Source organism: Lagopus muta, chromosome 4, assembly GCF_023343835.1.
Source record: "Lagopus muta isolate bLagMut1 chromosome 4, bLagMut1 primary, whole genome shotgun sequence".
Lineage (NCBI taxonomy): Eukaryota > Metazoa > Chordata > Aves > Galliformes > Phasianidae > Lagopus > Lagopus muta.
The window spans coordinates 37075040-37091018 of NC_064436.1; the positions used below are offsets into that span (position 1 = coordinate 37075040).

At 37.5% G+C, this 15979-nt stretch overlaps 1 protein-coding gene across 21 annotated transcripts in view; it reads left to right on the forward strand.

The window, feature by feature from the left end:
- The window catches only part of CAMK2D (calcium/calmodulin dependent protein kinase II delta), a 162942-nt gene that overhangs the window by 94641 nt on the left and 52322 nt on the right, over nucleotides 1–15979 (forward strand). For 11 of the 21 annotated variants that reach the window (XM_048943332.1, XM_048943329.1, XM_048943344.1 and 8 more), the window contains exons 5-6: nucleotides 8630–8695; nucleotides 11425–11497. In XM_048943332.1, coding sequence (XP_048799289.1) covers nucleotides 8630–8695; nucleotides 11425–11497 — 139 coding nt within the window. Of the gene's footprint in view, nucleotides 1–8629; nucleotides 8696–11424; nucleotides 11498–12440; nucleotides 12514–15979 lie in introns of all 21 variants that reach the window. The other 10 variants (XM_048943336.1, XM_048943330.1, XM_048943331.1 and 7 more) reach the window with 1 other exon arrangement.

The window sequence follows — 15979 nt, forward strand, 5'->3', positions numbered from 1 at the left end:
ACAAAGCTGAACCAATGCACAATTCAGAAAAAATAATTCACAGCAAGCTGGTGATAAACATAAGCAAGTGGAGTGGTAGAAAATACTCATTGCTGCATTGAAAGGTGAGCCTAATTTCCCTAATGAGAAAAAAGACTACATCAGTAGTTTATTACTGATTTATGTTTTACTGAAATGGAAAACTAGTTTCATTTTGACTCTGTTCAGAATGAAATATACCCAGCATACAGAAAGAATTTTCTTTTTTATTTCTCATCTTACTCCACAAATTTGAATCCTATGAGCTGTTGGGATGTTGTGGGAGTATAGGAGGGGAGAGTAGCTTGTTTCTTCCAGGTAATCCTGTTTAGTAAAAGGAGTGTTTGACAACATAAACCTACATGTAGCAGACTCTAAACTTAGAAGCAGACACACTAATATTCTTTTCTGTTCATGTGAAAAGCTACTGCTTTTGGTTCTGCATATGGGCAAACACAAACACAAATAGTTGGGAATTTTCTTGCAAAACTGACATATTTAAGTAAATTTTTTTCTTTTCAATTGCATATTTTTCCAGGGCAGCTTACAGGTGTGACAAATTCTTCCTCCTCTTTCTCCTACTAAGAGCTTTCTTAGGCCCAACATGTTTTTTCCTGGTTGAAATAAGAATACACTGTTGTGTTTGAAATATGAAATAGCTCATTTCAGGGCATACAAACAAAAAAAAATTATATTCATGTTAGGTAAGTTAGAACCCAGATCCTCCTCAGTCAGTAGCTTTTATGTTCATGTTACATTTGTTTTATTTTATGACAATTTTTTTTTAAAGGAATATTTGACAGAATCACAGAATTGTAGGGGCTGGAAGGGACCTCCATAGATCATTGAGTCCAACCCCCATGCAAAGCAGGCCCCCTATAGCAGGCTACAGAAGTAGGTGTCCAGGAAGGTCTTGAATGTCTCCAGAGAAGGAGAATCCACAACCTCCGTGGGCAGCCTGTTCCAGTGCTCCAGAACTTCCTATGCTCATGTCTATGGCCATGTCCCCTTGTCCTGTCCCCACAGACCACTGAAAAGATGTTGGCAGTGTCTCTTTGACTCCCACACTTAAGATATTCATAAGATAAGATTATTAATAAGATCACATCTTACTCTTCTTTTCTCAAGGCTGAACAGACCCAGGTCGCTCAGCCTTTCCTCATAAGAGAGATGCTCCAAGCACTTTATCATCTTCATGGCCCTCCGCTGGACTCTTTCCAGGAGATCCCTGTCTTTTGTGTACTGGGGAGCCCAGAACTGGATACAGTACTCCAGGTGAGGCCTGACCAGGGCAGAGTAGAGGGGGAGGATCACCTCCTTTGACCTGCTGGCCATACTCCTTTTAATGCATGCACCTCAGGATACCATTGGCCTTCTTGGCTACCCGGGCACACTGCTGGCTCATGGGCCAATGTGTCACCCACTAGGAGAGGACTTCTTCAAGACCTTCAAAACTTTTAGACTAGCAATACAAAAATATTAAGTACATGGTCTGTCTGCAGTGAAGGCCTTCAGCGTTTGGTACTCTGATCTAAAGTGAGCACAACAGGAACTTATATCTGATTTGCACATATTGCAGGTAAGCATTCCAACTGTTGGTGTAGAAGCAGCTCTAGGGCATAATGTGCATTCTTGTTTTTTGACACATACTTTTTTTTTTTTTCTTTTAAAGTAAGGGCTACAAATGATTATTTATTTATTTATTTGTAGGATTGGTAAAATATTCTTAATTCTGAACATTTTCAAGAAATATACATAGAATTTCTAGTTCTGGGAGCAGTCTCCCTTTTGTAAACTGGTGGCATCTTAGTTTTGTACTGTATTAGTGTAATGTTAATGTGGCCTACTGTAATTGCACTTAGAGTACCTTTACATTAACTTATGTATCTGATATCAGCTAAGTACTGTATTGCCAAAAACAAACAAACAAAAAAAAAGATTGTGTATCAAATATTCTGCACTGGGCTGAAACTTCCTTTACTTCAGTGTCAGTTCCGTCCAGGACAAACAGAGATAGATTCATACATCTGCTGTTCATCTAGAGCAGTCCACACATTTGTTTTTTCAGCCTCTTCCAACAAGGATGGCTTTAACATATATGTACAGCTTTTTACGTTTGGATTTTTTTTAATCAAAGTGAATTATTTTTGCAAAGGCAAAACGTCTAAATGGTAAAGGTGGTAACTGTACTTACTGGTAGTATCTTTGGAAAAGCTACCTCTTCCATTCTTGAACTTTGCCTCATTGCCAAAGATGGGTTTTCATAGTTCATTTTACATTCGAACTAAGAAATTGCTGCTTTGTTACTTAACAATACTATTGATTATTGAAACTACTTCTTTTTACTACAGTTATAAATATATAGTTGAGTGGCTTGTTTAAATGAGCATAAAAGAGCTGCTATATTGACTTCTTAATATGAAGGCCAAGTTCATACTTTTATTTATTTATTTTTCCTGCTGAAGCTCAATCGTAGTATAACACTGTCACTCCACCCACACGTGCTATCATGTTTTTATCTTAATGATTTCTTTCAGACTGTGTGGGATTTGCTGCTACAGTTTCCTGAGAAATCTCCCTTAACCTGCATCCCACATAAAGTGCAGAGGAAGAGATCTTTTTCTGCAAATAGAAAAAAAGATCACTGTCACATTCTATTTTGAATTTCTAATGATTCTTGTAAATAAATGTCATGGAGATGTCTGAAGGAGAAGCCTGCTGCTATGCTTGTGTACCTTTGTGATTATTCTACTTTCATATGGAGAGAAAAAAAGTGATTAAGGTACCTTGTTATAGGCTTGCATTTGGCTGAAGAGTTCTAATTGCAAAATGGGAAGGTGGAAGTCTTTTAAAATCCTTGTGGAATCTGGACAATTAACATTTAATGAAATGCTTTCTGCTAGAAGGAATGCTTCTTTTATTGGCAGCATTGAGATGTTCCTGTAAGAAGCACTGCTTATGAGAGAATTAGCTGTCCTGAAGTATTGATATACCATATATAATTCTTTTGGTTGCTGACTCACTCTGAATATACAATTGAAATATGTAAATGGTCATTTAATTTTGGAGTATGGGTGCTATTTTGTACTTTACTGGGCAAATTAGAAAAGTGTCTCCTTGGTGTCATGACCAAGGAACAGTCATTTTACTGATCTATTAACATTATTCTTCCATATTAAAGAAAATTGAAAAAGAAAAAAAGTTAACCAGGGCAGCCTTCTGTGATACTTCTCCCAAGCAAAGTACTTGCACCAGTTAATTTTCTACAAATAGGTAAAGTGATTTCTGATAATAAGGTGTGCATAATAAAATTAGTAATGGACTTTATAACATTTCTTACTCCTCTTCCTCTAATGGTTAGGACAACTGTAGTTAGGATTTGTGTCTCTTAATCAACCCATTTCAGTAGCTAAGCATACAGAAGATTGTTTTCAGTATCAATAATGTTTTCAGTATTAATAATGTTACATGAGTTCAAATCCAACCAATTCTGTCAGATGCAGTATCTCAATGGAAACAGCTGTAGCACTTGAAGACTCTTTTGTGCAAGTCAATGAAATTCTCTTTTCTCAGTGTCTCTCATTTTAATGCACTTGCTGAGATATAACAATTGGCACATTTAGAATCCTGGCATTGCTGTTGAATTCCAAGTGGAGGGACTGCAATGTGTAGAAGGAAGAAAAAATGGCTAGTTGCAGAACAATCTGCCTAGATAAGTGCCTGAAACTTTGTGTCACAGATAAACAAAAAAAAACTAAAGATGCATGCTGTCATTTTTATAGGACTGTTTCCCCCCACCTTTATTATGCAGCTTAAGAAATTAGAAAGAGCCTATACAATCATGAAGACTTTTTCATTTTTTCATATTTAGAAGTTTTCCTTACCAACTGATTATGGCATATGAAGTAAATATTCTTTTATGCATTGCTGTGAATGTTTCCAAAAGGGAAAATGTGGTATTCAATATTCTAAATGTGGTAACGTTTTTCAGTTATTTTAGAAAGACATGTCCAAAAGGTTTTGGAATAGAGCAGTTAAAAACTGCCTCTTACACATCTTTGGAGATTAAATAGAAATAGCATCCTTTGTATATGCAGTGCATGCCTCTCAGTGGCTCTTCCAAAAGATATTCCTGGTGCAGACAGCCTTCTTGTTTCTGCATGGTGCTTGCACTACTATTGTTTAAACAAATCCATATGTTTTATTTGTTACCTTTTTAGTATGCTTTAAAATTACACAAGAACAAGAAGAATTTGAGAGCCAGTGGCTTTTAGTTGTACCCTAGAGGATACTGAAACCTGTATCATGATTATCTTGATGTGAGCTACCACCTCATCATTTACATTGTATTTTAATTTTGGGAGGAGAAAATAGGTTGGCTGCTGCTCGTGTAGCTTTCTAGTGTAGGATCAAAATTAGCTGGGTGTTTTTTTTTTTTTGTATGTTCATTTTTTTACTTCTTTTTTCTTTACAATCCTCATTTATATTGTATACAGTCTGTCTGGAAATACTTGAAAATCTAGCTTTACCGATAGCTTGCTTCTAATTTATGTATTGTAGACTAAGATCTATGTATCAGGCATTTTTTTCCTGAATGGCACAATATATCAGTTTTTAATTATTTTAGTCTAGAAAAGAAAGTACTTTACAGAAGTAGTAGTCAAACTATAAATAAATCCCATTTTGATATCCTTTTGTAATTTAATTTTAGAGATCAGCCTAAGTATTTCTGTTGATAAGCAACACCTCCAAGAGTTCTCATTTCAGCACACCTCTCCATGTAAGGCAATTCAATGCTCTTACTGGTAACAGAGCACTATCACTGAGCCATGCATTCTCCAAAAAGCACATCACACTTTCATTTCAGGTCGTGGCCTTTGCTAGGCTACAAAAACCTCATCATGGATGACCTCTTGTATTTGTGTAGTTTATGCTGGTTAACACAGGTCTTTCACTAGTCATCGTGTTTTGTAATTGTAAATGCAGGGCAAAAAAAACTACTTTGCAAAAAGATGTCTAGTAAGTAGTAAAATGCTTTGAAACTGCTTTGGTATTAAACTGTTATGCTGTATTAAGAGAAGGCTGTTGGTAATGTTGGTTGCATTTCTTATTTACACAATCAGTGAAAAACATAGGTTGATAAGAATCCCTAGAGGTTATCTGGTCTAACCACCTTTCTTGAACCAAGTCCAACTGAGTCAAGTTTCTCAGGGATTTGTTGAGGTTGGAACATCTTCAAACATGGAAATTTGGCAACCTCTGTGAGCAATATGTGCATCACAAAAAAAATAAATAGGAGAAAAAATTCCTTTTATCTATTTAGTACTTCTCTTGTTCCACTGTATCTGTTGCCTTTCCTGCTGTCTCGGCATACCCGTCCATTACAGAGTTGTACACAGCAATGAGATCTCTTCTGAGGTTTCTCATTTTAATAGTTCTCTTAGTCACTCATTGTACAGTTCATGCTCCAACTCTAACCACCTTCATTGCCTTCCCTTACACTCAATTCAGAACATCAGTATCAGCTGTACACTGCGAATGACAAAAGGGAGGATTTGTGGGTCTCATGAGCCCAGTGCAAAGGAAGACACAGTTTTTAGTATGGTACAGTTCACTTCTAGACTTCTTGACTTCTAGAAGGGCAAATGGCTTGCTCACTTTCAATTAGAAAAGATTACTAACACTGCTGTGAAGAATTTCTCTGAGCCAGAGTCTCAGAAGACACACGTACGTTCTGGTGTCTCTTAGTCCCCTGTACTACCTACCTTTGTTATAGCCATTTAGCTATCTTCTGAGAATTACTCTTAATGTATGACAGCAGTGATAGCATGACTACTTGTTTTCTTGTCAGTTGAATTCCCCTCCTTTGTTCTTGCTTTCATTTTTTTCATCTTTTAATAATGGTTATGAATGCCAAGCAAATGTTTTGTGTCAGCAAATAAGAGTGTTTAGCGCTCTCAAGAAGCATCAGTTTGGTGTTCTATCCAACTCAAACTTGCTTTGATGACAAAAGCTTTTGCTTTTCTTTTTTGGCTTGGATCAAAAATGACTGTTTTAGGGAAGAATAACATCAAAGAATCCTTTGTTTTTGCATACATCACAAAGTGAGAATTATTATTGTTTACCAGAACTGTGGTAGAGAAACATATATGCAGAACAGAGATATCGAAGACTGTCAAAATATGCATCAATTAAGCATTTTGTGTTAGAGCAACCAAAGCGTTTTGGGAAGGTAGAAGGCAAAGGAAAGAGAGTTTGAATTAGAGAACCTTCTGTTTTATCTCTTCCAGATTTTATTGTAGACTTTTGCACAAAATAGCATAGTTACCTGGAAGTGATTATCTTCCAAAGTCAATAAGTTGTGAACTCAAAAAAAGGATGATGTAACTCAAATGTAAATGGAAACACAAAAACAAGTTTTTAACTGGCTTTCTCAAAGAAAGAGATTGTGTTACTGGTTGAGTGAGTGCCTTTTGTCATCATCTAAGTAGCAGATCTAAGAGGAACTGTTAGTATATCAAGTTGCAAATGAATGCTTTGTTTCTGAAGATTCCAAATTTACTTACTTTTAATTTCCTAATTATATTAGACTTAATTGTATTCAATAAAGACATTCATTGTTGTTTAGATTTTTAAGCATTTTAATCTTTAAATATCTCATAGCCTACTCTAGCTTTTGACTTTGGACCTTCATTCTGAGGTAACAATGTGCTGCTATATGAAAGTTCACTACATTCATAAATAGGCATGAAATACAAACACTGATCATCCACGTAGGAACTACCGATGTTGGCCTATCAGTAGGATCAAAGTTTTGGAAAGCATGAATCAGATTGACTCATGCATTCTGCTCAGAGGTGCTTTGTTTAGGCTATGCACGAGGGTACTCCACTTTGTGCATTTGCAGGGTTTGCATTGGTTTTCAACAGTTCAGCATAACACCTTAAGTATACAAAGATTTGCATTTATCTGTGAAAGCATTCCAGTGCATTCTATAAAAGAAAAATCATAGAATCATTAAGGTTAGAAAAGACTAAGATCATCTAGCCCAACCATCAACCCATCACCACTTTGCCCACTAAACCACATCCCTTTTCTTGAATGCCTCTGGGGATGGTGACTCCACCACTTGTCTGGACAGCCTGTTCCAATACTTCGCCACTCTTTCAGAGAAGAACTTTTTCTTAATATCCAGCCTGAACCTCCCCTGGTGCAACTTAAAAGCAATACCTCTTGTCCTATCACTAGTTACCTGAGAGAAGAGGATGACCCCTGGAGTAAGAGTATAGTACTGGAAAGGTCTTCCTGTTTCTGAGTCCAGTTAACACAGGCAGACAAATGTATGATTTTATTTCAAAGCTCATAAATCTTCATCTTAAAAACAGAGCAGCTGTCTCTTCTACTTTAACTAAACCATTTTCATTATGCCAGTTCACCAATTGCTACTAAACCTCTCCTGATTTCAAGCTTGTATTTATTCAGATACAATGTGCTTACTTAGTGTTGTACCAATACTGCTCCTTATAACTAGCTTTTATAGAGAGAATGGTTTATGCTTTTTGTTTTTATTATTCATTTTTAGTCTTTTAAAATATTTTTTTGCCAAGCTTAGCTGACTTTCCTTTGGCAGGATGAGTAAGTGAATGGATAGCCTATTAGCAATTTTCCACTCATTGCTGTTTTAATTCTCATTTCTGAACATGGCAGAACTGTGTATGATATATGAGGAAAGGTTTTACTGTTGTTTGTAGGGATAGCTGTTACCCTACTTTAAATGCATTCTAAGCAGCATCCTGCTAGTGACTCATTCTGGGCTGTCATCTTTCATTTGTAACAACACGTGTTTTTTTTCTTTTTAGCCACGTCCTAGTATTAAGCTATTGGTTATACAGTGAAATCCTGAATACATAAGCACGCACAGTTCCCTCCGTTACTAATTCTCTATCTCATATACTTCTTTTGCACTACTAATGCCTCTAACTAACTTACTTTAAGTGGCAATTTCACTAAAGCATTCTTGACAAAGACAAAAGACAACTGAAAATATTTTATGGAAAGAAATGCCAATTAACTGATTATTACACTGTATAGTACACTACTACTTTTGACACTTTCCCCTCCAGCTCAGAAATTCTTTTTCTAACAAAGTACAAAAGCCAAACTGATCTGGTACATGTGTAAAACCTCTGTTCTGTTTCAATCTATACTTCCCTTTTTAGTATTATTGTATCCTTTCTTATGTCTAATTTACGTTGCAGTTCTCAGCTTATCCTGGGCTGTTCTGAACTTAAGCCACAATCTTGTCTTCTGGACAGTTCCCCTATATTCACATAGTTTTACTGCTTGCTTTTGATACACTTAACTGATATATTCCAAATAATTGCTGCTCTTTGCTTTTATTTTCCAGTTATGATTGCTCTTCCACTGCTGCTGATGTAATCATGTAATTTGTCCAACCTACCAATTTAGTCCCTTCACTTTGCAGGTCAAAATCTCTTTCATTTCTGTACAAATATTTCAGTTATTCCTTTCTGACTTCTCTCTATCAAGCTACGTTTAAGATATGTCTTCTCTTCTGAAATCCCCTTTCCTGTCTTACTTTTTCTAACAGAGTCACTGGAGGTGAATTGTTTGAAGATATAGTTGCAAGAGAGTATTACAGTGAAGCAGATGCCAGGTAAGTAATGTGTTTTTCTGATGTTGTCTTTAATGTACCAGTACAAGTATAGGTACTTAAATATCTCATGGTGTTTGGCATCAGTTAGACTAGCAGAGTCTGTGAGACTCTTGGATTTCTCCTAGAGTTCTCTTACACCTGGGAAGAGGCAGTTTGGGGTCTTGAGCTCAAGACTGTGTGGTGATGATCACACAAGATTTGATGTCTGCTGGCCTGCAAAAGCTCAAATTAAATCTCAGTTTGATAAATCTTTGGAAACTAGTGATTTGGATTAAAAGCATTATCCAGTTTTCCCTTCTGCAAACTGGACATAATATTTCAGCAATCTGATGGCTCTTATATTTGCTGATTAAAATTTGAATATATGTTGGTCTTAAAAGAATACTACATTAAATATCGTTTTTTTTCTAGGTTCAGAAGTCCTAATTTGCTTTTCATATTTAAACTTTTTTTTTGTTGTGTTTCATCAATAAGCAATTATACTGTGTATCTCATTGTCTGAGCTCAGATTTGAAATCTCTAGTAATTTGCTGCAAGTGCTTGTTGAAAAACTTGAATAAATGGCAGATTATCATAATTTGCATGCTGGCATAAAACATCAGGCTATTTTTCCATCTCAGAATCTAGTTGCCCTCATACAATAATGAATCTTAAATATTTCTATGCAATAATGAATTTCAAACTTTGTGGTCAGTTGCTTTTTTTTTAAAGGAAGAAATGTCCTACAACTAAATTTTATACAGAAAATCTAATTCAGACTAAATTTGAAGAATCATCATAGTTTTCTGCTTTCATAGCCACACACCACCACTGATATACATTTTGCACAGTTAAATAGGCACAGTTAGATTTCTTTATATTTGGAATTAGTAGATAACTGGAAAACATTAAGTGTCCCTAATAATAATAATAGTAATAATGAACAAACAAGAAGTTAGGCAGAATATTAGGAAGCTTCCCCTGTTCAATACTCTGACTAATTTCTGGGGGAATGGTAAGAAACATCAGTATTGTAAACATTTAAATGTAGAACAAAATATAGCAGAACATAGAGTAGAAGAGCAAACAGGATTAGTAGTTTACTTGGGTGGAAGAAGAAGAGCTATGTTTCAAGAAAATTTTGGTGATTTTTGCCTGCTGAGATTCAGGCAAAGTTTATAATATTGATGCCAAAGACCATTATATGGTGCCATTGTGTGTTTTAAGATAATTGTGATTTGAAAGTGAAAACTGCAGTGATTTTTTTCTGTTCTAGAGTTATTGCATATTGGAAGGGCTGTGCTTATGTATATATTGGAGATATATATATATGCATTTATATATTCAGTAAAACTTGATCAAATGAATGAAATTTCTATTAATTTTGTATCTTTATTTTTATATATTTATATATATATATATATATATATATACTTGTGTGTATATATATATATTTATATATATAGTGCATATGTGCCTGTATGTCTGTGAGTGTGTGTATGCCTTAGAAATAGTTAATGGACTTTTTAGATACATATCCTAGGATTTTAATATTGGTCTGCTCCTGCAAGCCCTTACTCATGCAAGTAGTCTTTACTCATATGAGCAATCTAGTTCAGCAAGTTGTGAGCTATTTGCATGAGAAATGGTTTTCAGGTTTGGACTCCAGTTACTGATTTATGACCATTCCTTCTGAATTCCATGGCCAAAACATTTTGGATGAACCAAATCAAATCTCTGGCCCATTACTACAGTTTATTTCTTACAGTCACTGATTTCTGCCACAAGGATGTCTTAAAAAAAACAAAATTCATGAGCTCTTGTAGTGCTGAAAAACATCTTAAAAAGTTGCAGTGCTGTAAAAGATGAATATATTAGTTGTGCTTTTTGGCATTGTACGCTGGCCAAAACTTGCAAACCTGGACATGAAAAAATAGGTGCTTTTTTGTTTAAATAGCCAAAACAAAATGCCTGTCTCCATTTTTAATGTGGATTTCCATTTCATGAGCGACTCTTTACTAAACTATTGCTTGACAATTAAAAAAAATTTAAAATGAAAATGCATGCCACCTTTTAGAATGACTTAGCTATTTATTCTGATAATAGTTTTTAAGAAACCATTAGATTCACAATGAGAAATGCCTTGCTTTCCCTCAATTTTGACTTTTTGTTTCATTTTGTTTTTCATTTCATTTTTTGAATGTATTCTTGCTTCAGCACTTGTGTAACGTTAACTTCATTGTGAAAATGTTCAACAAATATAAGAGATATCACCAAATAATTTATTGTCTCTAGTTTGTTTTTCTAGTAGCAGTTTTTGGAAGCTGGAGAAAGTTTCCATACTGCTGAATGAAAATACAATCTAATGATTCTGTAATTCTAACAGGTGTTTTATGTTCCATGTCAAGTGTCTTTTTTGGTTTGGTCCTTTTGACTTTGTTCTTGTGGTTGTTGTTTTTGTTTTTTGCTGTTGTTTTCTTGTTTGTTTGTTTGTTTTGGTTTGTTTGGTTTTTTTTGCTTTCTTTTCTTCTTCTTCTTTTTTTTTTTTTTTTTTTTAATGTTTTAGAGCTAGAAATATCTCAGTTTTTAGCATTGTTTTGCTCCAGTTCAGTGTACAATCAAGATTTGTCAGGAGATGTAAAACTGTTTTCGTTCTTTATAATTTTTTAAGTTTAGTTTTATTTTGTATTTAATGTGATTATGTGCCTTTAAAATGTTCTCCCTTCCATTCTGCCCTTGTATCTTTGCAGTCATTGTATACAGCAGATTCTAGAAAGTGTTAATCATTGTCATCTAAATGGCATAGTTCACAGAGACCTGAAGGTCAGTATCTGGTGCCCATCAAATGGATAAAGAGTTTTGTTTCTTTCTGCTGGGCAGGGGCAGGGGGTGGGTTGGCTGCAATGTTCCCTTGCCTATCCTACTCACTCCAAACAGCTAGACCGACAAATAATGCATGATGCCTCTTTCCAGTTTGCAAGTCTACAGGCCTAATATACATCATGGCACAAGGGGGAATGGTTGCCAAAAACCTGTCTCTTCCCACGGCTCTGGATTTGTCCTATGCTGTCAAACGTGTCTGGTACTTTATTGAGGCTGTCCGTGTATCGCTGTGCACGCCCATGGAGGTGAACGTTGGCTGTGATGTATGTCAGCTTGCAGATTGACACGACACTGCGCTGAGCCCGGGGTTGCAGTGGCAGAACAGCCGGTCGCACACTGCTGCTTTAGAGTATGACGAACCCTCAGGCAAGTGATGCTAATTGCTGGCAAAATTGGACAGAGAGAAGTTAATGATTTACCTAAAACACCTGGCCTCCAACGGTTTCTATCTCAGCAGCTGCTATTTGTAAGGCCTTAGTAAATGAACAGGAAAATGTACAGACGAGCTCCAATCTTTGCTGTGATCTCACCAAATTGGCCAAATCCACGCGCTTTTGCGAAAACATTGCTTTTGAACAGGAAACCTGAAATTTAAAAAGTCCAAAGAAAGCAGAGCGAGCCAAGGGAGGCACGTCTCGGAGGTCGGCCCAGTGCCGCCGCGGCGGAGCCTGAGGCCGTCGTGCTCTGAGCGGCGGGCGGCGCGGGGCGGTACGCGCGGAGCCGAGCGGTGCGGAACGGAACGGTGGGGGAGAGCGGCGCCCCCTGCCCGGCCCGCACGGCCCCGCGCTGCTTGCCCCTCGTCGCCGCCCCGACGCCTGGCTGCGGGCGTGCGGGCGGCCGGTGCACGCTTTAACTAACACGCGCCCCTGGTGTTTGCATGCAGTCATTGCATTCAGCAGATCCTGGAGGCTGTGCTCCACTGCCATCAGATGGGCGTAGTCCATCGCGACCTCAAGGTGAGTGCTGCTGCCCCGCCTAGCCCTCCCCAGCCGGAGCCTCTGCCCGGCGGCGTGCGCCGTGAGGCAGCGGAGAACAGCGAACTAACTCACAGCCGCGAGATCTGGAAATTTAAACCTTTTCCTTTTTACTTTCATTGTTTCACTGAGCCTCTAGCGCTCGCTGGAGGAAATCCGCAGTGGCTTGCCTGTCACAAGCTAATACCTAGCTGAGCCCCGGGAACTTGGACATCCAAGTCCACCATCCTCTGCTCAGTACCAGGGAAAACAGTAGTTACTTTCCAAGCATTTGACATATGTAGTGAATACACAGTCTTTCAGAGCTTTTGGGGCATCCAGAGCTGTCTCTCATCAACATAAAGTGGACACTGTCAGTTTGCACTTCACACACGTTAGTGAGAAAAGGCCAGCTGCTGTGAGACTGCTGGCACAGAAATGTCTCTCCTCCGGATGTGTGTGCTATAGAACGTCTCTAGAAAGCTGGAAATTTTACGGCATTTCCACCGTGACGGTCCTACCTGATGAATATTTACTTAGCATTGGAATAGTAGCCTTTGAAAGAAAACTCCTGCACTGAGTGTTACCTCTTTCTTAGCTATGTACATTTTCAAATGGCTGGAGAGTGTTGTTTCCTGCATTTAAAACAGATTGGCATGGAAAGAAACCATTGAAGATTGTTTTCTTTTACTGGGAAAGTCAGTGACAAGTCTCTCAGAGCTAGTAGGAAACCAGCCTTGTGGAAAAGGAGGAGATCTCGGTTTGGATGCTGGGGCTTCAAGATATCAAGGAAAAGAAGATTTCAATTTGGAAGCAGGTGGAAGCATACCATCTGAAATAGAAGATTTTTTACAGAAGAAAAATGGCATGTGGGCTAAGGCAGTGGAACACACTAATTCTTTCTTGCGTGGCTTACCTGTCACTTATTTTTCTTCCCATATGAGTTACATGGAGTAGGAGTTTCCTCCCAGGATAGGAGAGTTCTGGTAGTTATCATAAATAATAATTTTGGACTCAGAATGCTGTCTTATATATTGCCATCCTTCTAATTCCCAGTAAATAACTGTTACAGTTATTGTTTGAATTTGGAAAGGTCTGTGTCATCTGTGACCATAAAACATTATGCTCTGAAAGCTTAGAGAATAATAAATTTTGGAGAGACACTAAATCTTCAGTCTGTTTTGCACTTGTGGATCTCCCCAGGTCACAGTTGTACAACATGGGCAGGTCCTTACCCAGGCTTTAGCTCTTGGTTGGCAGGATAACATGGAACATGGAACAAGTTTAAATGAGAAAATGTAATTTTGTCCAGCAGCTCCAACGGTTTCCTGTCCTCACAGCACACATCATTTGATGCTTTTAGCATTAAAAGGAATAAAAGAAGTAGATTATAGCCTAAAAGTCAGTTTACAAGGCTACAGTAAGGAATGCTTTCTAGAGCCCTTCATACACTTCCATGAAATATGTATTTCTTCAGTTATGCATTAAATCCAGCTGTTCACTGTGGCAAAATGTGTGGATTTCTGATTCTGGCAAATACAGGATGAACTGGAAACATTATGAGGAAAAAGTGTTCCTGCCAAACTGCAGTACCCAGCTTCTTTTCTGAAAGTGAAAACTTCATGAAAGAGTGAGCATTCTTTCTTCACTTGCTCCTTTCTGGCAAAATGAAAAAAAAAAAAAAGTCAAATGAAAGACTGTGGTAAAATCCCAGCAGAACTCCCTGTGCAGAAAAGAAGATGCAGAGACCTGTGAGCAGAGCAACAACACACATAGAAGATGGTTATGGCTTGGCATGGATCCTTAAACTGCTTGATGTTGCATGTGGGGGTGTGTGATGAGGGCAGTGATAAAGGAGATTCAAACAGTTGAGCAATTGATTTCATTTAATCATCCTTAAGTAGAACATGGTGGCAAAAGAGTGAAGCGTTTGCAGCCTCTCACAACTGCTACATTGCTTGTTGCTACTTTCTCTTGTGTAAGTCAGAGTAGTGGTGGATCCTATGTCTGGAATAAACTGACCTCCTAGTGGAAGTCTGTCTTTAGCAGATGGTAAAAATGCACTTCCATGAAGGAATTTCAGTTCTTGGCAATTAGCTGCTTTTATTAAACTTTGTGATTTCTACCCACTTGCATTCCCTGTGGAAGTTAAAGTTTCTAAAAAATGGCAACAGTACCATAACAACTCAACTCTAATTGTATTCCAGGAAAAATACGCAGAGAAATAGTACTTGATCTCTTTGAATAAAATCCTTTGAAAAAATAAGGCATAAATCATGTTAATTTATTTGTAAGTAATTTCAGTAGTTAGCACTGCTGTTCTGCATACTTGACTGCAGCCAGTCCTAGTAACATGGGGTGACATTATTGCATCCAGGGTCCTGAATGGCCCAGACCGGGCTGTTAACATTTTCCAAGTTCTTGCAGTCATTCCAAGTTCATGCATGATAATTTTCTGGTATGCCTCTCATCATCCAGAAGTGACAGCTGTGTGTTGTTGAGGGGTATAGTCCCACACAACATTCCTCAAAAGGCTGTTGTCTGTGGCATACGAGTAAATCTGCTTCATCTTCTGTTGAAAAATATTCACCCATGATGGTGGTGTTTCTTGTAGAGCACTTTTGCAGATAAAAGTGTGTGGTGGAATAAATAAATAATGAACAACAAAGAACACAAAACTACTATTTCAAATGGAACCTTATGTTCCAACTTATAAGGGCTTGGTAGATCAGTAGTTCTCTTTCAACCAAGAGAATGAGACATTTCACTGCTTTTGGACTGCTGAAGATCATAACCACAAAGGATCATCCATTGCTTTGGGAAATAGTTACTGTAAACTTCTCTCACTGTGACAAGAGAACCTGCAAGAACGTGCATGACTATATGTTTAAATTAGTGTGATTAAATGATAAGCATTGTGGCGTTGCTTAAAGAAGTGCTGATTAAAAATAATAATAATAATAATAGATATAGAGAAAAAAGAAGTGTCAAGAAAACAAAATAGTAGTCAGTTTTCTGAAATGTTCTGTAGAATTCTTCAGTATTTTGTAAGGTAAAAAAATTTTAGGGTTCCTAGAATGAAGTTATCTTTGGATGATTAACATTCTATGTACTTGCTAACTGACATTCAAAGGATACTTCATGAAGGTTAGAATGACACCGCTGTTATCAAATCTCTACTTTTAACTGTGTAGGTATAGTGAAGCCTTTGATTTCAGATGTGTCCAGCATGCCCTAAAAAAGCTAAGTGGGAACTTTCCCAGACTTAAATTGTTATTTGCAGTAGGTTCTCGGCAAGCAGAAATGTGGGTGTGCTGTTTTATTGTAGAAAGATTTGCGCTGCAGATACACCTGCCCTCTAAATACGAATGTGAAAATGGCTGCTGCTGTTGTTATCATGCAAAACATACAGTCTGTGGTTAGAAATGCCAAATCCTACTAACTGTGCAGGACAGACTGCGAATCAAAG